We start from the raw sequence: 25,435 nt of genomic DNA, 5'->3' as shown, positions 1-25,435 counted from the left end.
TTTGAAAAGGCCAACCCCTCTGAGGGTGGCAACTCAGAGGAAGAGGATAGTGACTTGGAGGACAATTCCCCCCTACCAGTCCTATCTAGGGAGAACAGGGTCCCTCAAACCCTGACTCCAAAAATAATAGTCAGAGATGCTGGTTCCCTCACAGGAGAGACCAACACCTCTGAAATCACTGAGGATAACTCCAGTGAAGAGGACATCCAGTTAGCCAGGATGGCCAAAAGATTGGCTTTGGAAAGGCAGATCCTAGCCATAGAGAGGGAAAGACAAGAGATGGGCCTAGGACCCATCAATGGTGGCAGCAACATAAATAGGGTCAGAGATTCTCCTGACATGTTGAAAATCCCTAAAGGGATTGTAACTAAATATGAAGATGGTGATGACATCACCAAATGGTTCACAGCTTTTGAGAGGGCTTGTGTAACCAGAAAAGTGAACAAATCTCACTGGGGTGCTCTCCTTTGGGAAATGTTCACAGGAAAGTGTAGGGATAGACTCCTCACACTCTCTGGACAAGATGCAGAATCTTATGACCTCATGAAGGGTACCCTGATTGAGGGCTTTGGATTCTCCACTGAGGAGTATAGGATTAGATTCAGGGGGGCTCAAAAATCCTCGAGCCAGACCTGGGTTGACTTTGTAGACTACTCAGTGAAAACACTAGATGGTTGGATTCAAGGCAGTGGTGTAAGTAATTATGATGGGCTGTACAATTTATTTGTGAAAGAACACCTATTGAGTAATTGTTTCAATGATAAACTGCATCAGCATCTGGTAGACCTAGGACCAATTTCTCCCCAAGAATTGGGAAAGAAGGCGGACCATTGGGTCAAGACAAGGGTGTCCAAGACTTCAACAGGGGGTGACCAAAAGAAAGGGGTCACAAAGACTCCCCAGGGGAAGAGTGATGAGACAACCAAAACTAAAAATAGTAAAGAGTCTTCTACAGGCCCCCAAAAACCTGCACAGGAGGGTGGGCCCAGAGCCTCTTCACAAAACAATGGGTACAAGGGTAAAAACTTTGATCCCAAAAAGGCCTGGTGTCATAGCTGTAAACAGCATGGACACCAAACTGGAGACAAGGCCTGTCCCAAGAAAGGTTCCACTCCAAACTCCCATCCAGGTAACACTGGTATGGCTAGTCTCCAAGTGGGATCAACAGTGTGCCCAGAGCAAATCAGGGTCCACACTGAAGCTACTCTAGTTTCTGAGGGTGGGGTGGATTTAGCCACACTAGCTGTCTGGCCGCCTAACATGCAAAAATACAGACAGCAACTCTTAATTAATGGGACTAGAATAGAGGGCCTGAGGGATACAGGTGCCAGTGTCACCATGGTGACAGAGAAACTGGTTTCCCCTGGCCAATACCTGACTGGAAAAACGTACACAGTCACCAACGCTGACAATCAGAGAAAAGTACATCCCATGGCAATGGTTACTTTAGAATGGGGAGGGGTCAATGGCCTGAAACAGGTGGTGGTCTCCTCAAATATCCCAGTGGACTGTCTGCTTGGAAATGACCTGGAGTCCTCAGCATGGGCTGAGGTTGAACTAAAAACCCATGCAGCAATGCTGGGTATCCCTGAACTGGTGTGTGTGAAAACAAGAGCACAATGCAAGGCACAGGGTGAACAAGTAGAGCTGGAGTCTGGAAGGATGGCCCAGCCTACCAAGAGGAAAGGAAAGTCAGTTGGGAAACCAACTGCAACACAGCAAAAGAAAGGGAACCTCTCTTCTCAGGAAGAAGTTCTGCCCTCTGAGGGAACTGAGCCTTTGGAGCTTGAACCTTATCAGGTTGAGCTCTTAGGCCCAGGGGGACCCTCAAGGGAGGAGCTGTGTAAGGGACAAGAAACCTGTCCCTCTCTTGAAGGCCTTAGGCAGCAAGCTGCTGAAGAGTCCAAGGGCAAGAAAAATGGAACACATAGGGTCTATTGGGAAGATGGACTCCTGTACACTGAGGCCAGAGACCCCAAACCTGGTGCCACTAGGAGAGTGGTAGTGCCTCAGCTGTTCAGAGAGTTCATCCTAACATTGGCCCATGACATTCCCCTTGCTGGACATTTGGGACAAACCAAGACGTGGGAGAGGCTAGTCAACCACTTCTACTGGCCCAATATGTCCAACATGGTTAAGGAGTTTTGCCTCTCCTGCCCCACCTGTCAAGCCAGTGGTAAGACAGGTGGGCATCCAAAGGCCCCCCTCATTCCACTTCCAGTGGTGGGGGTTCCCTTTGAAAGAGTGGGTGTGGACATAGTTGGTCCACTAGAACCTCCCACAGCCTCAGGAAATATGTATATCCTGGTAGTAGTGGATCATGCTACCAGGTATCCTGAAGCTATTCCCCTTAGGTCGACTACTGCCCCTGCAGTAGCCAAGGCCCTCATTGGTATCTTTACCAGAGTGGGTTTCCCTAAGGAGGTGGTGTCTGACAGAGGTACCAACTTCATGTCAGCATACCTGAAACATATGTGGAATGAGTGTGGAGTGACTTATAAATTCACTACACCTTACCATCCACAAACTAATGGCTTAGTTGAGAGATTCAACAAGACATTAAAGGGCATGATCATGGGGCTCCCAGAAAAACTCAAAAGGAGATGGGATGTCCTCCTGCCATGTCTGCTTTTCGCTTACAGGGAGGTACCACAGAAGGGAGTAGGGTTCTCACCCTTTGAACTTCTGTTTGGTCATCCTGTAAGGGGACCACTTGCCCTTGTTAAAGAAGGTTGGGAGAGACCTCTCCATGAGCCTAAACAGGACATAGTGGACTATGTACTTGGCCTTCGCTCTAGAATGGCAGAGTACATGGAAAAGGCAACCAAAAACCTTGAGGCCAGCCAACAGCTCCAGAAGTTTTGGTATGACCAAAAGGCTGCACTGGTTGAGTTCCAACCAGGGCAGAAAGTCTGGGTTCTGGAGCCTGTGGCTCCCAGGGCACTCCAGGACAAATGGAGTGGCCCTTACCCAGTGCTAGAAAGAAAGAGTCAGGTCACCTACCTGGTGGACCTGGGCACAAGCAGGAGCCCCAAGAGGGTGATCCATGTGAACCGCCTTAAGCTCTTCCATGACAGGGCTGATGTGAATCTGTTGATGGTAACAGATGAGGATCAGGAGGCAGAGAGTGAACCTCTCCCTGATCTTCTGTCATCAGACCCAAAAGATGGCTCAGTAGATGGAGTGATCTACTCAGACACCCTCTCTGGCCAACAGCAAGCTGATTGTAGGAGAGTCCTACAACAGTTTCCTGAACTCTTCTCCTTAACCCCTGGTCAGACACACCTGTGTACCCATGATGTGGACACAGGAGACAGCATGCCTGTCAAAAACAAAATCTTTAGACAGTCTGACCATGTTAAGGAAAGCATCAAGGTGGAAGTCCACAAGATGCTGGAATTGGGAGTAATTGAGCGCTCTGACAGCCCCTGGGCTAGCCCAGTGGTTTTAGTCCCCAAACCTCACACCAAAGATGGAAAGAAAGAGATGAGGTTTTGTGTGGACTACAGAGGGCTCAATTCTGTCACCAAGACAGATGCTCATCCAATTCCTAGAGCTGATGAGCTCATAGATAAATTAGGTGCTGCCAAATTCTTAAGTACCTTTGACTTGACAGCAGGGTACTGGCAAATAAAAATGGCACCTGGAGCAAAAGAGAAAACAGCATTCTCCACACCCGATGGGCATTATCAGTTTACTGTTATGCCCTTTGGTTTAAAGAATGCCCCTGCCACCTTCCAAAGGTTGGTGAATCAAGTCCTTGCTGGCTTGGAGTCCTTTAGCACAGCTTATCTTGATGATATTGCTGTCTTTAGCTCCACCTGGCAGGATCACCTGGTCCACCTGAAGAAGGTTTTGAAGGCTCTGCAATCTGCAGGCCTCTCTATCAAGGCATCCAAATGTCAGATAGGGCAGGGAACTGTGGTTTACTTGGGCCACCTTGTAGGTGGAGGCCAAGTTCAGCCACTCCAACCCAAGATCCAGACTATTCTGGACTGGGTAGCTCCAAAAACCCAGACTCAAGTCAGGGCATTCCTTGGCTTGACTGGGTATTACAGGAGGTTTGTGAAGGGATATGGATCCATTGTGACAGCCCTCACTGAACTCACCTCCAAGAAAATGCCCAAGAAAGTGAACTGGACTGTGGAATGCCAACAGGCCTTTGACACCCTGAAACAAGCAATGTGCTCAGCACCAGTTCTAAAAGCTCCAGATTATTCTAAGCAGTTCATTGTGCAGACTGATGCCTCTGAACATGGGATAGGGGCAGTTTTGTCTCAAACAAATGATGATGGCCTTGACCAGCCTGTTGCTTTCATTAGCAGGAGGTTACTCCCCAGGGAGCAGCGTTGGAGTGCCATTGAGAGGGAGGCCTTTGCTGTGGTTTGGTCCCTGAAGAAGCTGAGACCATACCTCTTTGGGACTCACTTCCTAGTTCAAACTGACCACAGACCTCTCAAATGGCTGATGCAAATGAAAGGTGAAAATCCTAAACTGTTGAGGTGGTCCATCTCCCTACAGGGAATGGACTTTATAGTGGAACACAGACCTGGGACTGCCCATGCCAATGCAGATGGCCTTTCCAGGTTCTTCCACTTAGAAAATGAAGACTCTCTTGGGAAAGGTTAGTCTCATCCTCTTTCGTTTGGGGGGGGTTGTGTAAGGAAATGCCTCCTTGGCATGGTTGCCCCCTGACTTTTTGCCTTTGCTGATGCTATGTTTACAATTGAAAGTGTGCTGAGGCCTGCTAACCAGGCCCCAGCACCAGTGTTCTTTCCCTAACCTGTACTTTTGTATCCACAATTGGCAGACCCTGGCATCCAGATAAGTCCCTTGTAACTGGTACTTCTAGTACCAAGGGCCCTGATGCCAAGGAAGGTCTCTAAGGGCTGCAGCAGGTCTTATGCCACCCTGGAGACCTCTCACTCAGCACAGACACACTGCTTGCCAGCTTGTGTGTGCTAGTGAGAACAAAACGAGTAAGTCGACATGGCACTCCCCTCAGGGTGCCATGCCAGCCTCTCACTGCCTATGCAAGTATAGGTCAGTCACCCCTCTAGCAGGCCTTACAGCCCTAAGGCAGGGTGCACTATACCATAGGTGAGGGTACCAGTGCATGAGCATGGTACCCCTACAGTGTCTAAACAAAACCTTAGACATTGTAAGTGCAGGGTAGCCATAAGAGTATATGGTCTGGGAGTTTGTCAAACACGAACTCCACAGCACCATAATGGCTACACTGAAAACTGGGAAGTTTGGTATCAAACTTCTCAGCACAATAAATGCACACTGATGCCAGTGTACATTTTATTGCAAAATACACCCCAGAGGGCACCTTAGAGGTGCCCCCTGAAACTTAACCGACTGTCTGTGTAGGCTGACTAGTTCCAGCAGCCTGCCACACTAGAGACATGTTGCTGGCCCCATGGGGAGAGTGCCTTTGTCACTCTGAGGCCAGTAACAAAGCCTGCACTGGGTGGAGATGCTAACACCTCCCCCAGGCAGGAGCTGTAACACCTGGCGGTGAGCCTCAAAGGCTCACCCCTTTGTCACAGCCCAGCAGGGCACTCCAGCTTAGTGGAGTTGCCCGCCCCCTCCGGCCACGGCCCCCACTTTTGGCGGCAAGACTGGAGGGAACAAAGAAAGCAACAAGGAGGAGTCACTGGCCAGTCAGGACAGCCCCTAAGGTGTCCTGAGCTGAGGTGACTCTGACTTTTAGAAATCCTCCATCTTGCAGATGGAGGATTCCCCCAATAGGGTTAGGATTGTGACCCCCTCCCCTTGGGAGGAGGCACAAAGAGGGTGTACCCACCCTCAGGGCTAGTAGCCATTGGCTACTAACCCCCCAGACCTAAACACGCCCTTAAATTTAGTATTTAAGGGCTACCCTGAACCCTAGAAAATTAGATTCCTGCAACTACAAGAAGAAGGACTGCCTAGCTGAAAACCCCTGCAGAGGAAGACCAGAAGACGACAACTGCCTTGGCTCCAGAAACTCACCGGCCTGTCTCCTGCCTTCCAAAGATCCTGCTCCAGCGACGCCTTCCAAAGGGACCAGCGACCTCGACATCCTCTGAGGACTGCCCCTGCTTCGAAAAGGCAAGAAACTCCCGAGGACAGCGGACCTGCTCCAAGAAAGGCTGCAACTTTGTTTCCAGCAGCTTTGAAAGAACCCTGCAAGCTCCCCGCAAGAAGCGTGAGACTTGCAACACTGCACCCGGCGACCCCGACTCGGCTGGTGGAGATCCAACACCTCAGGAGGGACCCCAGGACTACTCTAAGACTGTGAGTACCAAAACCTGTCCCCCCTGAGCCCCCACAGCGCCGCCTGCAGAGGGAATCCCGAGGCTTCCCCTGACCGCGACTCTTTGAATCCTAAGTCCCGACGCCTGGGAGAGACCCTGCACCCGCAGCCCCCAGGACCTGAAGGACCGAACTTTCACTGGAGAAGTGACCCCCAGGAGTCCCTCTCCCTTGCCCAAGTGGAGGTTTCCCCGAGGAACCCCCCCCCTTGCCTGCCTGCAGCGCTGAAGAGATCCCGAGATCTCTCATAGACTAACATTGCGAACCCGACGCTTGTTTCTACACTGCACCCGGCCGCCCCCGCGCCGCAGAGGGTGAAATTTCTGTGTGGACTTGTGTCCCCCCCGGTGCCCTACAAAACCCCCCTGGTCTGCCCTCCGAAGACGCGGGTACTTACCTGCAAGCAGACCGGAACCGGGGCACCCCCTTCTCTCCATTATAGCTTATGCGTTTTGGGCACCACTTTGAACTCTGCACCTGACCGGCCCTGAGCTGCTGGTGTGGTAACTTTGGGGTTGCTCTGAACCCCCAACGGTGGGCTACCTTGGACCAAGAACTGAACCCTGTAAGTGTCTTACTTACCTGGTAAAACTAACAAAAACTTACCTCCCCCAGGAACTGTGAAAATTGCACTAAGTGTCCACTTTTAAAGTAGCTATTTTCCAATAACTTGAAAAGTATACATGCAATTGAAATGATTCAAAGTTGCTAATGTACTTACCTGCAATACCTTTCGAACAAGATATTACATGTTAAATTTGAACCTGTGGTTCTTAAAATAAACTAAGAAAATATATTTTTCTATACAAAACCTATTGGCTGGATTTGTCTCTGAGTGTGTGTACCTCATTTATTGTCTATGTGTATGTACAACAAATGCTTAACACTACTCCTTGGATAAGCCTACTGCTCGACCACACTACCACAAAATAGAGCATTAGTATTATCTCTTTTTACCACTATTTTACCTCTAAGGGGAACCCTTGGACTCTGTGCATGCTATTCCTTACTTTGAAATAGCACATACAGAGCCAACTTCCTACACAGCCCAACTGTCATCCTGACGCAGAGGCACCGAATGGTTAAGCAAGAAAATGGCCACTTTCTAAAAAGTGGCATTTTCAAACTTACAATTTAAAAACTAACTTCACCAAAAGATGTATTTTTAAATTGTGAGTTCAGAGATCCCAAACTCCATATCTTTATCTGCTACCAAAGGGAAATTACACTTAAAATATATTTAAAGGCAATCCCCATGTTACCCCATGGAAGAGATATGCCTTGCAATAGTGAAACTCAAATTTAGCAGTATTTCACTATCGGACATGTAAAATACATCAATACATGTTCTACCTTTTAAGTATGCTGCACCCTGCCCATGGGGCTGCCTTGGACCTACCTTAGGGATGGCTTACTTGTGGAAAAAGGGAAGGTATGGGCCTGCAAGTGGGTGCACTTGCCAGGTCGAAATGGCAGTTTAAAACTGCCCACACGGGCACTGCAGGGGCAGGTCTGAGACATGTTTACATGGCTGCACTGCTGCCAGCTATTGCTCATTTAAGTCCCCTCCACCCTGCCCTCCAATCGTTTTAATCAGTTATCTGTTTACCCACCCAAAGGGAGACCAGGCAGGATGTGAAAATGTTTTTTGTCTCTTCCATGGATGGAAATGACTTCAGTTACATAGCTGTAGCCTGGAAAGTCTTGTTTTTTCTTTGTCAGTTAAAACATTTGTGTACTTATGTCAGATCATGAATATTTAGTACTGCTTTTCTTTGCTGCGTGGTAAGGTACACTTTGATTTTGTCTCCATACCTTTCACAATCACAGCTAACAAAGCCTGCAACAATTATTTAACTTGACAGTTTCCTATACTAATGGTTATTTATTTAATGTTTTGTAGAAATGCTTTTGTACTTGTTAGAGACAAACATTTATAAAAAAGTAAACTTGCTTGTGGCGTTTGAGAGGTGGGATTAGAGAGAGAAACATGTTGTAATAGTCACATTTGTACTTATTGTTTTCATTACTTCTAGGATGAGCAGGAAACATTGTGGCCTAAAAGATCCAACTGTGCCAAATCCTTCCCTTCCATTCCTTCTCCAGAAGAACTTCCAACATATTTTCTACCTCCAGAGAACAGAGGGCTTGGGTGAGTAACTGTTGTGAACATGGTGTCTTTGTGAAAATCTCTAAACAATAATAGGGGTTAGAGGGATTTATACAATCCAGCACACGCCCCCTAACAATCTTAATCTATAGAAAAGAATATGCTGTTTCGAAGAGAAAGTTCAATCTGACTTTAATGTTTTGTCTAATTACAGGTCAGTCTACAAGGAAAAATATCAGTTTTCCGATACACAAGCCCCCACCACCAAGGTGGCATGCTTCATCATCGGGCCATGCTCCTTGCTTAGTGTGCACAGCAATGCCCAGGAAGCCACTGCAAGGGGGCTCTACTGGAGATCTTTTGTTACCCTAAAGTAGTTGAATTGGGAATGCCTTGTCCTAATTGAGGGAAGGATGGTAGACTGAAAAGAGACAATTAAAATTGGCTATAAGTCAATGAAAAAGAAAGACTGTTTATTGTTTTTCATGCTTGTGGGTACAGATCGGCTGAAGTCCTCTGATAAGTCCCAATGGAAGTCAAGTAAAAACATAAACACACAAAGTGGGACTCCTACAACTCCGTATCAAAGGAAAGGCAGTGATGGCGCCACTTAGTCCCCCTTGGGGTATCCGGTCCAGGAGCTGATTCTCCAAACTGATCCCAGTGTTCTCTCTGAGTAATCAGCGATGCTGCAGCGGATCAAGGTCTTTTAAAGAGGCCATACTGCACTTTTGACTCCCTCTGGTGTACCTTTGTACCCCCAAGGAACCGTTGGCAGCTGCAGTTGGGTTCCTGCTGGTGGCTCCTTCCCTGGTGCCATGTGATCTCTTAGGACCTGCTCTGGGTCTCATACCATCTGTGATGCATACATCTACTCTGGTCCAGGACCTGTGCCAGGCAGTTCATTGTCACATCTATACTGACACTGCCAGCGCCAGAAGAGTATCCGGTGCAGATTTTGATGTCACACCCTGAATTACCTTCAGCCTGGTCTCGACTGATGAGGCACTACAAAATGACTGAAGCGCAGTAGATTGTTATACAGCCTCACTCTGTACCAGTATCCCTGTCACAGTGGATGCACCAGAAGAGGTTCCATTATCGTTTAGGCTCCGAAACTGAAGTTCGAGGGGAATGATGGTGGTGCACGAGACTTCTCGACTCCTGCTTTCGCAACAAAGCTCTAGGTTGGATCCGCTCCTTCCTCACCGGCCGAACACAGAGAGACTTCCACCTTTCAACTCAGAACAAACAGAGATCAGCTGCGGAGTGACTCAGGGATCCCTGAGCCCCACCCTCTTTAACATCTATTTGGCTCCGCTTCCAGCCATCGTCAAAAGCCACAGACTCAACATCATCTCCTACGTCAATGGCACCCAGCTGATTCTCTCCCTCGCAGACAAACCCAGAGTCGCCAAGAGCAACTTCCACAACGAGATGAAGGTGTGGATGAAAGGCAGCTGCCTCAATCTTAACTCAAACGAAGTCCTCATCCTGTACTCCGTCCCCTCCGCCTAGTACGACTCCTTGTGGCCTGCAGCACTCGGTACTCCCCCCCCCCCCTCCCAAAACACTGATGGACCACACACAAAACCTCTGCATCATCCTGGACTCTTCGCTCTCAATGAACCACCAAATCAATGCTGCTTCGTTCTCCTGCTTCCACACCCTCCCCCTGCTTCGCAAGATCTTCAAGTGGATCCCCACCAAATCCAGGAAAACGGTCACCCACACGCTTGTCAGCAGCGGACTAGATTAACGCAATGCACTGTACATTGGCACCACCCAGAAACCCCTAAAGAAACTGCAGAACATTCAGAACGCCTCTGTCAGATTCATCCTGAACATCCCATGCCGCAGCCACATTACCCGCCATCTGAGATACCTTCACTGGCTACCTATCAACAAAAGAATTACCTTCAAGCTCCTCACGCACGCCTACCAAGTCCTCCACAACGCCGGACCTGCATACTGCTCACCAGACATCTCCACTCTGCCCAACTGGCCCTGGCCACTATCCCATGGATCTCCAAGACTACGGCTGGAGGAAGATCCTTCTACCTCGGGAGGAAGATCCTTCTGCACCTCGCAATTCAGGAAGGCCCTCAAGACCTGGCCTTTCAACTAAACCGCAGATCCCTATTCTGCCCCAGCCAAATAGCGCCCCCCTCCCAAGGGCCTTGAGACCCGGGTGTGTAGTTGTGGACTTCATAAGAATCCTGATTGATTGAATGATGATCTCCCCACCCTTTATAATTATGACATTTTTTACAGTGACTTACAAGATGGACTTTATCATAAAGGTTTACACTCACCACTTGGACCACCAATGGAAGAGTGTGCATAATTTGTAGCATTGATCTGATGGGAAGCTAAGGTCTTGGAATCGCAGCTGCCTTAATTCGAAACCATGACTGATGTTCTTGTGGAAATTTTAAAGCCTGGGCCAGCCATGTTGGAGTCCTTGCTTCAGTTTAAACAGGCCCTCACTGATACCTTAATGGGCACTAAGTCATAACCCTGTCCTTGCCCACCCATGAATGGGCAGGTGGCCAAGCATTATAGACCAGAGAGCCTGGTGGTTCGAGCTTGAACCAGCTTGGTAAACCCTGATTCGTTGTCCTGCACTGGAACCTGCACAATCTATGCCTTTGATGTACTGCCTGAAGTGGTTGATGTTCTCTTTTCTGCCAGACGCCCTTCCATGAAGTCCAGTTATGCCAGGCCTGGGACAGGTTTGTGTCCTGGTGTAGTAGCCCCAGTATTTAGCCTTTTCAAGCCAAGCTGTCTGATATCATTTTGTTTGTGAAGGCTTGCAGTAGGCAGTATTAGAGGGTATTTGTTGGCTATTTCAGCCTTTTTATGTTTGCTGGTCCAATCAGTCCTTGCTTCAGCCGTGTTGTTATGAATTTGATGAAAGGTTTGACAGACATGTTTCCTTCAAAACCATTTATGATGCCATGGTAGGTCCTTTATTCGGTTTCAGTGTTTCTCTCGTGAAATCCCTTTCAGATGTCTTCTGCATCTCTTGACTTTGAAGAATATCTTCCTCATTGCTATTGCTTCAGGTCGCTACACGAGTGAGCTTCAGGCACTGTCTTTTTTCTAGATAAATTAGTGTTAAGAATTCAGGGGACCTTCTTCCCTAAAGTGTTGACTCCTTTCTACGTTAGGTAATCTTCACCCTGCCTCTTCTCCCCACCCTCTTGAAAGAGTGAAACAGGAGAGGTTTCATCGGCTGAATCTCAACAGGGCTTTAGGCTTTTTATAGGAAGCTGGCTCTTTATATACAGGTCCAAAAAGAGGTGCACTGTACAAAGAGCCAGGCAAACCCCAAAGGTATCATAGAGGCATAAATGACATCCCAGATGCTCTCTTTTGTGGTAATGTGGGTGAGCAGTTAGGCATATCAGAGGGTAGTGCTAAGCATGTAAGGCACACGCATAGGCAGTAAGTGAGACACACACTCAATAAGGGAATCCAACACCAATTTATAAAAATAACACATAATTGTATATAAATTTAGATACCAAGATCATCTTAATCAGATAAGTATTTTTGAGTTATGACTTTTTAGATTTTGCAAAAGTTGGCTGTTATAACTTAGTTCAGTATTCATAAAGCATCAAGATTTTGGTTAGGGTTGTTATATAAATTATTAAGAAATGTTGTTAGATTAGATTGGTTAGATACTTTAGGAAAGTAATAATAGTAGTATTTCAAGTTTCAAAGTGGTATGTTCTGCTCCCCTGTGAGGGAGAGGGAAATGGAATGGTCAGGCTGTTGGGAACTGGAGGGCAGAATAGAATGTTGAGGTGAGGTGGTGGACATGAAGACTGTTTGAAGGGCAAAGCAGTGGAGAAGGAAATAAAGTCAGAAGCTTGTGAAAGAAGAATTGAGTGTTGGACTTTATAATACTGGCTACGAGGGAGTGCGAAAGGGGGCACACTCTTCTCCACCCCTTTTCAGGTTGGTAGCCTGTGCCACCTATTCTGAGTCTGCCCTTCTACTGCTTTTAATTCTTGTCAGCATATACGACAGAAGGACTTGGTAGTCATATCCTTAAATTGCCGAATTCTTCAGCATCACCTATTGGCAATAAAGCGTTAATTGATTTATGCACCGGAACGTGGTATTGACTCTAGTCAAACGCTCTAACTTTCTTCGCGATAAGGTTCATTGCCTAATATCGCGTTGTAGCTGGTACGCAAGTGGGTGCTGTTTATTCTAGCTGAACACCCACTAATTAATGGTCCCGCTCGCTCGGTCGGAGTGAGGCGTTCGGGCACAGCCTGTCTGAGTTTACCCGAAGTTCAGCAAACACAGTAAACTTCACCGCGGCTGGCATTGACGATTTATTTTCTTTAATCAGAAGCAGCGCTGACAGGAAGCGGCGCAATCTCTTGATTCCCGCCGTTCTCGCCTGTTAGAACTTACGCTGACAGGCACAGCAGTCTTTCGCCTTACAACGACGCATTCCGCTGTATACCCCGCGGCTCTCGCCTGTCAGAAATCACGCTGACAGGCACAGCACTTCGTCAAAACATTACTCGCAATTTTTTCTCTTGTTACAAGCTGCGCTGACCGATAATTTCTTGGATTCCCACCGTGATAGCCTGTTAGAATTCACGCTGAAAGACACAGCTTCTTCAAAGCATTACTAGCAATTCTCAACGTGTTATTAAACGGCCTGTCAGGAATCACACAGCGAACACATTATTGTTCAGTATATTGTACAACCGCCTGTCAAGGATCACGCTGAAAGGCACAGCTTCTGTTGACGACAGATTTTTTTGGACACCAGTACAACACACATTTTTTACCCTAACAAGTACGTGTTATACAAACGTTTTCAGGTTTTCCTTTTATTGAATACAGCAATTGTCACACTTCAGTTTTACTTCTCTTTCCACCTTAGTAATCTAAGAGTTTATTACATTTTTACCTACTTGAGTGATAATACTAATTTGAAACTGCGGGTATGGAATTGGTTGAGCACTAAATAATTTCTTTTAGGAGTATAATCGTACCTTATCTGAAAAAGACACGGTTCCAAGTCTTTTCTTTCCAACGCTTTATTCCATTAAGCAGGATGCTACCAACCCTGGCAGTACAAGATGGGCAACTGCCTTGCCAGATCTTTTCCTCCCACCACATTCCACATGTTGCTAAGCAATCAATACATCACTAACATTCCACACACAGTATAACCCAACATATCTCCCTTCCTAAAAATTTACAAAATACATTAAAACTATAATGATGATAAGCACAAAAACACAATAAATAATTTAAAAAAATTACAATACACAAAGATACTTAATATGTTGAAATCCACTAATCATTAACCATTAAAACATATTGCCATACATAAACAATGTTGGTATATTTTAACTTATATAATCTTTCAAATACTCCGGCCTCTTCACAACTCTTACACCTCTCTTCTTCCACTCTGCACCCCTCTCTGCAAACTCACCCTCATTTACATTCACTTTCCACCTCCTTAATTCCAACTCATTACATTTCACCACACTATCCACATTCCATCTCCTTCCATCATCTAACACCACACTATACCCTCTCACTTTTGTTATACGTTTGGGTACAGACCATTTGGATGACCCTTTCCTAGTTCTGTCCCAAACTTTCGTTCGCACCCAATCACCAACAGCTAATTTCCGTTCCGCCACTCCAGCTGTACCCTTACCTTCATATTTCCCTTGCATTTCCGTCACACGACTCATTAAGCTTTCCTCATTCACCTTCCCCCTACCTGCCTTGCCCATCCACCCTGGCACAGCTTTGGTACAGGGTTTCCTTCCTTTCAATAACATGAACGGAGTCTCCATAGTAAGGGAATGTGGAGTGGTACGATAGTTCCACAACATGTCTTTGATTTCCTTCTTCCAATTCAATCTACTCTGCAATGCTAACTGAATGCACTCCCCCAACACCCTGTTAAATCTTTCCACCAGTCCATTCTCTCTAGGATGTGCGATGGCGGTTTTAACATGCTTTACTCCACAACTCTCCAGATAATTCTCAAATTCGATCGACGTAAACTGTGGACCATTGTCAGTTACTAACTCTTCAGGATAACCCTCCCGTTTCCATACCTCCTCACAAAACTCAACGACCGCACCTGATCTCACATCACGCACTAAACTGACCTCTGGCCATTTTGAGTGGTAATCCATCATAACAATAGCAAAGGTTTTGCCATTTTCATCTAAAACAAATGGACCACACACATCCATACCCACTTTCTTCCATGGCTCACACGGAAATGGAATGGGAATTACAGGAGTACTCTTGCCCACATGCGTTTTGTCACTGCACGCACAGCTCAAACAATTTCTAACAAACCTTTCAACATCACGGTCCATACCTGGCCACCAAAAATCCACTCTTGCCTTCCTCTTCATACCGGACATACCACCATGCCCTTCATGCAAAACACCTAACACTTTCTCCCTTAATTTATGCGGTACAACCACTCTGTCACCTCTCTTCAATACCCCATCCTGTTCAGATAACTCCGACCATACACTCTTAAAATTAGCTAACACATCCACCACCTCCCTTCCTAACTCCCTCCAATGCCTATCCAAATTTCTCCTCAATATTTGCATCACTTCATCCTCCATCATTGCTGACTTCCACTCGTCTTTCCCCACAGCTTTCAATTCTACAGCATGTATATCTGCCACAACCCAATCCTCATCTTCGTCGTTCTCCGTTCCCTCAATTGGTAGTCTAGACAAACAATCAGCATTCACATTTGCCACCCCCGGAACATATTTAGTGACGAAGTCATATTCTTGTAACCTATATAACCATTTTGCTATACGTGGTGATGCACGGCTGGCACCCTTTGTCGTGAAAATGTCCACCAATGGTTTATGGTCCGTTCGTAGATCAAATCTTCTTCCCCACACATAATTCCTAAAATGCTGGACGCCCCACCAACAAGCGAGAGCCTCCTTCTCAATCGCAGAATAAGTGGCTTCCGCACCTCTCAACGTTCTTGAGGCAAATGCAATCACGTACTCCTTACCCTTTCTCACTTGCATCAACACAGCCCCCAAACCGTACATGCTGGCATCTGTGGATATGATCGTATGGTCGCCCGTCACAAATGGCTTCAACTCCACTGCATTGACAATACTCTTTTTTAACTCAACAAACGCTTGTTGACAACCATCCGACCACTCAAACTTCTGGTTCTTTTTCATCAGTGTGCGCAGGGGCTGAGCGATGTCTGCAAAATTCTTTACAAATTTAGCATAGTACTCAGCTAGACCTAAGAATGACCTCAACTGATCTTTATCCTTCGGATTCGGAGCTTTTTCTATCGCCTCCATCAGACCTACCCTTGGTTTAATTCCATCACCAGAAACTGTGTGGCCCAGATACTCCACACTTTGTCGCTCAAACTTGCATTTCTTCATTTCAACACTCAAACCTGCCCTTTCCAAAATTGAACACACCTTCCCTAACACTTTATCATGTTCCGTTCCACTTTCCGCCCATACCAGCACATCGTCCTGAAAGAATCTTACATTCTCAACCTCGCCCAACAAGTTTTGCATTATCCTTTGAAAGACCGCTGAGGCAGATGCCAGGCCAAATGGCATTCGTAAAAATCTAAATGCTCCCTCGGGTGTGATAAATGAAGTGAGATGCTTCGAATCTGGGTGTAATAAAATCTGATGATACGCATTAGACAGATCCAGTGTAGAAAACACCTTTCCACCTTGAATGCTGGCCAACAACTCATTTATATTTGGTATAGGGTGTCTGTCTATCCATATATTATCATTTAAATCTCTCAGGTCAACACACATCCTAATCTTGCCATTAGATTTCCGAGCCAGTACCACTGGACTCAACCATTCCGAAGACTCCACCGCTTCTATCACCCCCAATTGTAATAATCTCGCCAATTCAGTTTTCAATGCATCCCTAAGCATCAATGGTACTCCTCTCACTTTATGCACCTTAGGTATCGCACCTTTTCTTAAAACAATCCTGTGCTGAAATTTTTCCAGACAACCCAGCTTGTCTCCAAATAACAAAGGAAATTTCGCCTTCCACTTTTCTGCATTAGGATTTTCTTGTAACACAGTCAGAACTTGTTCCTCGGTGTTCGGGTTCAATACAATGTTTAATGCTCTTTGTTCATTCCACCCTAACAAACATCTGCCTCTTTCCACAACATACACACAACATGTTATTTCCCTCTGTTTAAAATTTAGACTCCCTTGAAAATACCCTACAACCGATATCTTGGTACCTCCATAACCTACCAATCCAACTTTGGGTTCAGATAATTCCAGCTTTCCTAACCTAAGCCAAGTATCTCTATTAATCAGCGTATATGGAGAACATGAATCTGCCCACATGCTAACTGCTACACCATTCAGATTTACACTACACTTCGGTGGTCTGTAACACCCATTCTCAAGTAACATCACGTTGTTCTCAACTGAGACCTCTTCAGTAACAACATTTAGCATCAATACTTGCACACCATCACCTTCTTCATCAGAATACGTCTTTTCTAACTTTTTTCCGTCAGCCTGCACACAATTCACACTTTTTTTCTTGATTACATTTTTCTTTTGGTTACAAACTTTGGAAAAATGACCCATTCTATTACAATTGAAACACTTAGCATTCGACGCTGGACAACTTCCAGAAAATGCCAGATGTTTCATGCTACCACATCTATAACATTTTTTTTTCCCTTCAAATATGCTTTCATTCTTAGTACTCTTGATCTTGTCCACTTCCTGAGGGGTCACATTATCGACATCGTGTTTTCCCAATTCCTTAATATAACGTGGTGTATCTTCAATACGTCTCGCAACAACAATAGCCTCATCCAAAGAAGGATCTTTTAAACTCAAGAGTTTTTCCTGAATTTTTATATTTCTAGTACGATTTATCAATTGGTCTCTAATTATTTCCTCGTGTAGGTCCTTAAACTTGCATGTATTTGCTAATGTTCTCAACGCACTTACAAACTGATCCACAGACTCACATTGCGCTTGCGCTCTTGAAAAGAATCTGTGGTGTTCCACCACTATACTCACTTTTTTGCTAAAATGACTTTCTAATGCCCCCATGGCCCTTACATACACATCCTCACCATCAACCTCTTCGTCAGATCCCTCCCCATTTTCAATAACTTCACCACACGGTAGAGTTTTCAACACTTTCCTCCCTTCCACGCCCAAATTATGTTTTAACAAAGCTAATTTCCTTTTTGCTGTAAAAATAGCTCCACCCAAGGCTTCTAAATATGTTTCAAAAGCCTCTTGCCAATCTTCCCATGGCATAACAGGCTTCCCAGGAAGAGGTAAAAACGTAGGTGGAGGCGCTATAGCTTGCATGGTTTACACTGAGATTTCACCGTACAAGTGTCCAATTACTATGTTACCACAGACTAAATACAATGTATTATATTACTTAATCTGTAACTGACTCTGCACAATTTAAGTTAAAATCCACATTCTACATTGAATGGAAAAAAAATATTGTCCAACACCAACACAGTGGCGCTGACCCCCCAGTCAACAATAACGTTGAAGTACGACGATATTCCCACTTTCCATATTTTTTTATTTTATTTTTTTTTACTGTTCAGGGCGTCCTCCACTCTCAGCAAGCACCGCTTCACTTTCCAGTTGGTTGCTCACAACACGCAGATCTGACGCGCTTCCTCACATTTAATTTACGACGTCCACGTTGTTTTGCGACCGTCGGCCTTCTTTTTACTGCTGGTTGCCCTTGCCGCTCACACAATAGTGAAGCGCTCTCTCGCGTCTTCTCCGTCTCGTGTCCTCACCGTCGTCCTGGAGACTGGGCTGTTCCAGTTCTGCCTCTGAAAACCGGTCTCTGCGCGCGGACAGCCAACAACGCTTTTCGTGACAAACTTGAAAGGTAACAAGCAGTTACCGCGCGGCAAATATGAGAAGTTAAGCTTTAGGTCCTCGTTGCCGAAATACCTTGAGATCAGATCCTTGTTAGCACCGGGGCTTAGTTTGACCAGAGCCAGCTTAATTTACCCTCACTCGCAGTAGCACGAAGTCATTACACGCTTTTCACAGCGCAGGCGGCGTTGTCATCGGTTAACATGAATCCTTTCAAAACACAAGGTCTGCCGAGGATACGTCTATGACACTGCACTCCAATAAATCCATAAATCATATAAAATGCAGTAGAAGATTTCCACCAACGTCTAAAATAACGTCCAGTCACTGCCCACAAAGTCCAGAAGGCATCTCAAGGCTTCTCCTACTACGCCAGGGTTGGCTCACTGATTATATCGCGATCCCATCCTCGTCGCCACTGAAAAAGACACGGTTCCAAGTCTTTTCTTTCCAGCGCTTTATTCCATTAAGCAGGATGCTACCAACCCTGGCAGTACAAGATGGGCAACTGCCTTGCCAGATCTTTTCCTCCCACCACATTCCACATGTTGCTAAGCAATCAATACATCACTAACATTCCACACACAGTATAACCCAACATTATCCTACATTTCAATTCTATATATTATACTGAAGAAATAAGGTGTGTTTTACTAGCGCGAAATTAAAATTGTATTTAATTGTATTGTATTTTGTACTGCAGATTACCGAGTGAACCAAATTTGTTACAAATTAAATTGGTATAATGGCAGCAGCAGGGATGTCCCAACCAATTCCTTTCTTAAATGAGATGGGAGAACCTAACATTCCATGGAAGGATTGGTTTAAAATTTTTGAGTCTTACCTAATCGCAATTGGAGGGGATAAATTCAACCCTATCAGGAAGCAACATGTTTTACTTCACAATTTGGGAACTCATGGTAGGAAAATATATGAATCTCTTCCTGAACCACAAGTTCCTGATGGTCAGGCTCAGGATGAGTATGTTACTACATATTCCAAACTAGAAAAGCAATTTGGAGACAGAATCAACGTGGTACTTGAACAACATACATTTTTTTCTCGTTGCCAGGGCAAACAGGAAAGTGTAACGAACTATGTTGCTGCGCTAAGAGGGTTAAGTACACTATGTGAGTTTGGGGACTTAAATGATTCGTTAATTAGAGACCAATTAGTTTGTTGCACTAACAATATAAAAATACAGGAAAAGCTTTTACAGAAGCAACCGGATTTACTAGAAGCAATTGAGTTGGCAAAATCAATAGAACACACTGCAATTTGTCTGCAAGAAATTAATTCCCCACCCCCTGATGCACATGTAAATGAGGTCACAGAGGAGGTAAGAGAGGAGAACATTTTCAAAATTAAAAGTAATGAGAAACGGCTCCAAAGATATGGTAATAACAGGACTAATTGAACATGCTTCCGTTGTGGGAGCAACAATCACCTGGCTAATTCCACTTCTTGCCAAGCGAGGTCTGCAATTTGCAGAAAGTGCAATAAAAGAGGCCATTTCGCAAGGGTATGTAAAGATACTTCCAAATATGTTGACAGCAAAAAATCTGAAGAATTACCACAGTTGGTTAAAAAGATTGTGCTACAGGTGAACACAGATGAAAGAATCAGTACCCAATACCCGGTATGTACAATATCGATCAATGACGAAAGAACAAGAGTGTACGCTGACTCGTGCTCACCGTTTACTATAATAAGTGCTGCAGACTTTAGCAGGATACAAAAAGGTAACAATATTGAGCTGCAAAAAATCCTGATATTAGTCCAAAGGGGTACAATAGGGATCCTATTCTCTTGAAGGGCATGTTTAAAGGTATCATATCTTTTAAAGATAGGTCCACTGTTGGGAAGGTCTATGTAGTGGAGGAAGGTTCCAACTTGTTAGGTTGGCAACATCAAAAGGAACTTGGAATAAAACTTGACCCAAATAATCCAGAACAAGTACTGTGTATTGACAATTCTAGCTCTGGTGAACCTTTCATTCAAGAGTTCCCAGAAATTTTCTGTGAGAGATTAGGTCTACTGAAAAACTTTCAACATAAGATCAAACTCAAACACCAAAACAGGCCTATTATACATAAAACCAGACCCATTCCACATGTGCTGAAACATGCAGTCAAAAAAGAGCTAGAGAAATTAGAATCACTAGGGATTATTCAACCCATTGAGTGCTCGGAGTGGTTGGCCCCCATTGTTGTGGCCAAGAAAAGTAATTGCAATGATATCAGGATCTGTGTAGATCTGAGGGACCTAAACAAAAACATCTGGGTCGAGAGGCACCCGCTCCCCAGGATCCACGAAATATTAAGCACCATGGGGGAAGCATCATGCTTCTCAGTACTAGACCTTTCAAGTGCACATCATCAGGTTGAATTGCATCCTGATTCCAAATGGCTTACAGCTTTCACCACTCCCTTTGGATCTTATATGTTTAATAGGATGCCTTTTGGGCTTGCATCAGCAGCTGCTGTTTTTCAAAAAATTATGCACAACATTTTGGGTAATGTTTCAAATACTCTCTGTTCCAGGATGATGTACTTATAAATGGAGCAACAGAGGAAGAACACGACAAGGTTCTTAGAATTGTCCTTGGAAAATTAAAAACATCAGGACTCACTATAAAAAAAGAGAAATGCCATTTGAAGGTAAATTCTGTAGAGTATTTAGGGCATGTCATATCTAAAGACGGTTTCAAACCCAAAACTTCTCTTGTGGATGCAGTAAAGAACGCCAAAGCACCTAAAAACAAGGATGAATTAAGGTCTTTTCTTGGCCTTGCCGAATTTATGGCAAAGTATGTAAAAAAAAGTCTTCTGTTTCTTCAGATCTTAAGGAATTGCTTAAAAATCATGTTCCCTACAATTGGAACGACTGCCATGACCGTGCATTTAAGGAAATTAAATCAGCCATTGTAGATGCTCCCTACCTTTGTAATTTCGACCACAATAGAAAAACATTTCTTACAACTGATGCCAGCAAACTAGGTCTTGGTGCTACCTTATCCCAAATTATAGATGGCAAGGAAAGAATAGTGGCGTTTGCGTCTAGAGCCAAAGTCAAGCGGAAATTAATTATTCAGTTATCGAGAGAGAGACCTTAGCGTGTTACTGGGCAGTAAAACATTTCAAATTTTTCCTATGGGGCACTCAATTCACCTTACGCACGGACCACAAACCTTTGGTGTATGTGTTTTCCACTAAGGGGTTCAATAATAGCACACCCAGAATAGCTAGATGGATACTGGGCCTGGAAAACCTTTGTTTTAAAGTTGATTATCTGTCAGGAAATAAAAATTACGCAGCAGACTTTCTCTCGAGAGTCCCGTTGAACTGCGAGGAAAATTTTGATACTACGGAATTCCCCGTTTTATCAGTTGAGTTACCCTCAATTAGCAATGAAGAATGGAAAACAGCATATCAACTAGATGATACCTTATCTCTTTTTGAGATTGAAACCCCAAGAAGGATGGCCATTAATGAAGAAGGACCTTGAGGACATCATCAAGGACATTTGGGAGGTGAGATTAGAAATTAATGAAAAGGACAATTTCGTTCTCGGAAATGATAAGATTATACCCCCTCAGAATCCGAGACATAAAATTATAAAACTCGCTCATGAGGGTCACCTAGGGAGAAGTCTTAGTAAAGCCCGGGTCAGAGAAAGATTTTGGTTTCCCAATATGGACTCCATGATTGAGAATGAGGTCAAAGATTGTTCCATCTGTGCACTAAGTGACAAAACTAAAGTAATCCGAAAAACACCTATTTCTCCAGTACAAATTCCTAACAAGGCATGGGTGAAATTGGCGTTAGACATCATTGGTCCCCTTAATTACACTGGGCTCTCAACAAAATTTGCTATTATACTTATTGATTATCAATCACATTGGAACACCACCAAACTGGTTAACCAAATCACCACCGATTCTGTTATTAACTTCCTGAAAAGTGTATTTAGCATAGAAGGGATTCCCGAAATTCTTATAACTGATAATGGGGTCCAATTAACTTCTGGGTCAATGAAACAATTTCTTGAGTCAGTTGGTGTAAAACATTCCACCACCACGTTATATTGCCCCAGAGCCAATGGCTTAGCAGAACGGGCCAACCGAATGATAAAGGATTGTATTCAATTAGCCAGCATTAACCGATTGAATGTTGAAAATGCTATTAGAGAAATGTTGTGGGCCTAACATACCACCCCCAATTCTATTACAAAAGTATCTCCTTTCTTGGCGTTACGAGGTAGGGAACCTTGCACGAAATTCTATCCTTCCTGGCTGGGTGGGGGAGAGAAAAGTAAAAATACAATTTCACACAATAATACAAAAATATCAAAGCACCAAGAAAAGTATAAGGAAAGATATAATGCCAAATTTGGGGTAAAAAAACAGCACTGGAAAGTGGGGGATCAGGTAGGATCAGTAAACCTGTGGGATGTTCAAGAACAGGAATAAAAGAAACCAAGTTCATGGGCCCCTTACATTTCTAAAGTGAAAAATAATGTTGTTATTTTGGAAAATGGACAATGCTGGAGCATGGACAGAGTTGTGAAACATATAAAACCAGTCTTAGACGAGAATTCAAGAGGAAATCCCATAAGAAGCGAAACATCACAAAATGGGTCCCGGAATACTCTACAAAGGACACAGAGTGACCGTACGACCAGACCTCCGGTATGGTGCAAGGATTATCTTTACTAGACAAGGAATGACAATGATGCACAACCTCGATCCTTGAAAACCTCAATGTGAACATTCAAAAGATTTTTGTTTATAATCAACTTTGGTACAAAATAACCTTTTTGTTATTTATTTCATTGTGGGGGGAAGATGTGTTATAACTTAGTTCAGTATTTATAAAGCATCAAGATTTTGGTTAGGGTTGTTATATAAATTATTAAGAAATGTTGTTGTTAGATTAGATTGGTTAGATACTTTAGGAAAGTAATAATAGTAGTATTTCAAGTTTCAAAGTGGTATGTTCTGCTCCCCTGTGAGGGAGAGGGAAATGGAATGGTCAGGCTGTTGGGAACTGGAGGGCAGAATAGAATGTTGAGGTGAGGTGGTGGACATGAAGACTGTTTGAAGGGCAAAGCAATGGAGAAGGAAATAAAGTCAGAAGCTTGTGAAAGAAGAGTGTTGGACTTTATAATATTGACCATGCATTTTTCAGATGTGTATAGGAAAATAGCCTTTTTAGCATGGTTACCCCCACTTTTTGCCTGTTATTAGGCATACTGGTGTCCTGATCTAAGTCCATAGTATATGGTCCCAGGGCATCAGGGTTCCAGGGAATCCCCATGAGCTGTAGCATGTATTATGCCACCCATGGGAAGCCCATGCAAAGTGTGTCTGCAGGCCTGCCATTGTGGCCTGTGTGAAAGGGTGCATGCACCCTTTTCACTATAGGTCACTGCACCATGTCACTATAGGTCACCCCTATGGCAGGCCCTCCGAGCCCAGAGGGCAGGGTGCAAGTACCTGTGTGTGAGGGCACCCCTGCACTAGCAGAGGTGTCCCCACAAAGTCCATTTCCATTTTCCTGGACTTCGTGAGTGCAGTGACGCCATTTTACGTGTGTCCTGACATAGGTCACTATCTATGTCCAGCTACATAATGTTAACTCCGAACCTAGACATGTTTGGTATCAGATTTGGAAGTATGATTCCATGTACTCTGGGGGTTCCTTAGAGGACCCCCAGCATTGCTCTTACCAGCTCAGATTTGGCTTGCAAGATTCCAGCAGGACTCCTCTGCAACCTCTACTTTGACTTCTAGCCACTGGAACTGTGACTGAACCCTCCAGGAACCGACAGTCTGCATCCACGATGAAGACTTTGCTTGTAGCATTGCTTCCACGGCTCCTTCCAGTTTCTGCAATCTTTCCCTAGCTGTGTATCCTCTGACTGCGACAAGTCTTCAGTCTGCACGAGAAGGAAGAAGAAATGTCCCTTGGAGTGAAGGCATCGCTCCCCTGCATTCGCAGGCACCAACTGCAACGACGACCGGCTGTGTGGATCTTCTCTCTGTTCATGAGCTGCGTGGATCCTGCATCACGTGTGGTGGTCTGGAGTAGTCCTCTTGGTCCTCTTTGCCAGCTGTCCAACTTTGGTGAAGGTAAGCACTTGCCTTCCCACGCAGGACAGTACCTCTGCGCACCGCATCTCTTGCTGCTGCCAAAGCTTGTTTGCATCTCCTCCAAGGGATCTTCAGGCTCTATGTAGCCCCAGCCCCCAGCACTCCTTCCTGCGATGCACAGCCCTCTGCATGCTTCTCCTGCAGCATGGGATCCTTCTTCAGTAGTGCTGCGTGGGTTCCTCTGTGACTCCTGGTTCTTTGTCCAGTGGATCCCCTGTGGGACTGCTTTTCCTTCTTTGGACTCTCTGCCTTGCTGAGGGTCCCCCTAAGACTTCCCCCGTGGGTTGAGTCCTCCTGGACCTTGCTGGTCCCCAGCAGCTCCACTTTTGCTTCACCGCAACTTCTGCCTTTGCCAAGGCTTGTTGGTGGCGTGGGACGTTGACTGCATACTCCAGGAACTCTTCACTTGCTCCTGGACTGCATTCCTGACCTCTGGACCTGGTCCCTTTCTTCCACAGGTCTTCCTCTTCAGGAATCCACCGTTAGTTTCTTGCAGTCTTGTCTGGGTGTTGCATTTTCTTCATTTTCTTTTTTTGGGTGGTTTGGGGAAAATGTAGTAATTTAATCCTTTCCTGCTTTTCACTAGGGGGCACTGTGGTACTTACCTTTGGGGTTTCCTAGTACTCCAGCTCCCCTCTACACATTCCACTTACCTAGGGTGGGAGTCCTGTGTTCGTGTTCCATTTTTTTAAGTATATGGTTTGGGCTCCCCCTAGGGCCACTATAGTCCTATTGCATTTGCACTGTTTTCTATCACTTTCTATGCCTATTTCTGACAACTAGTGTACATATTTAGTGTGTTTACTTACCTCCTATTGGAGGGTTGCCTATCTACTATTTTGGTACTGTTACTGTAATAAAGACCCTTTATTTTTGTAACACTGAGTGTTTTCTTTCATGTGTGTAAGTGCTGTGTGACTACAGTGT

At 44.9% G+C, this 25,435-nt stretch overlaps 1 protein-coding gene across 1 annotated transcript in view; it reads left to right on the top strand.

Moving 5' to 3' along the window:
- TTC17 (tetratricopeptide repeat domain 17) overlaps positions 1-25,435 on the top strand; it is a 483,695-nt gene that overhangs the window by 135,160 nt on the left and 323,100 nt on the right. The window contains exon 12 of the mRNA XM_069221809.1: positions 8,340-8,455. Within this exon, the coding sequence (XP_069077910.1) occupies positions 8,340-8,455 (116 nt within the window). The remainder of the gene's footprint in view (positions 1-8,339; positions 8,456-25,435) is intronic.

The sequence above is a fragment of the Pleurodeles waltl genome, chromosome 3_1 (genome assembly GCF_031143425.1).
Source record: "Pleurodeles waltl isolate 20211129_DDA chromosome 3_1, aPleWal1.hap1.20221129, whole genome shotgun sequence".
Lineage (NCBI taxonomy): Eukaryota > Metazoa > Chordata > Amphibia > Caudata > Salamandridae > Pleurodeles > Pleurodeles waltl.
This window is presented reverse-complemented; position numbering and strand designations above follow the sequence as displayed.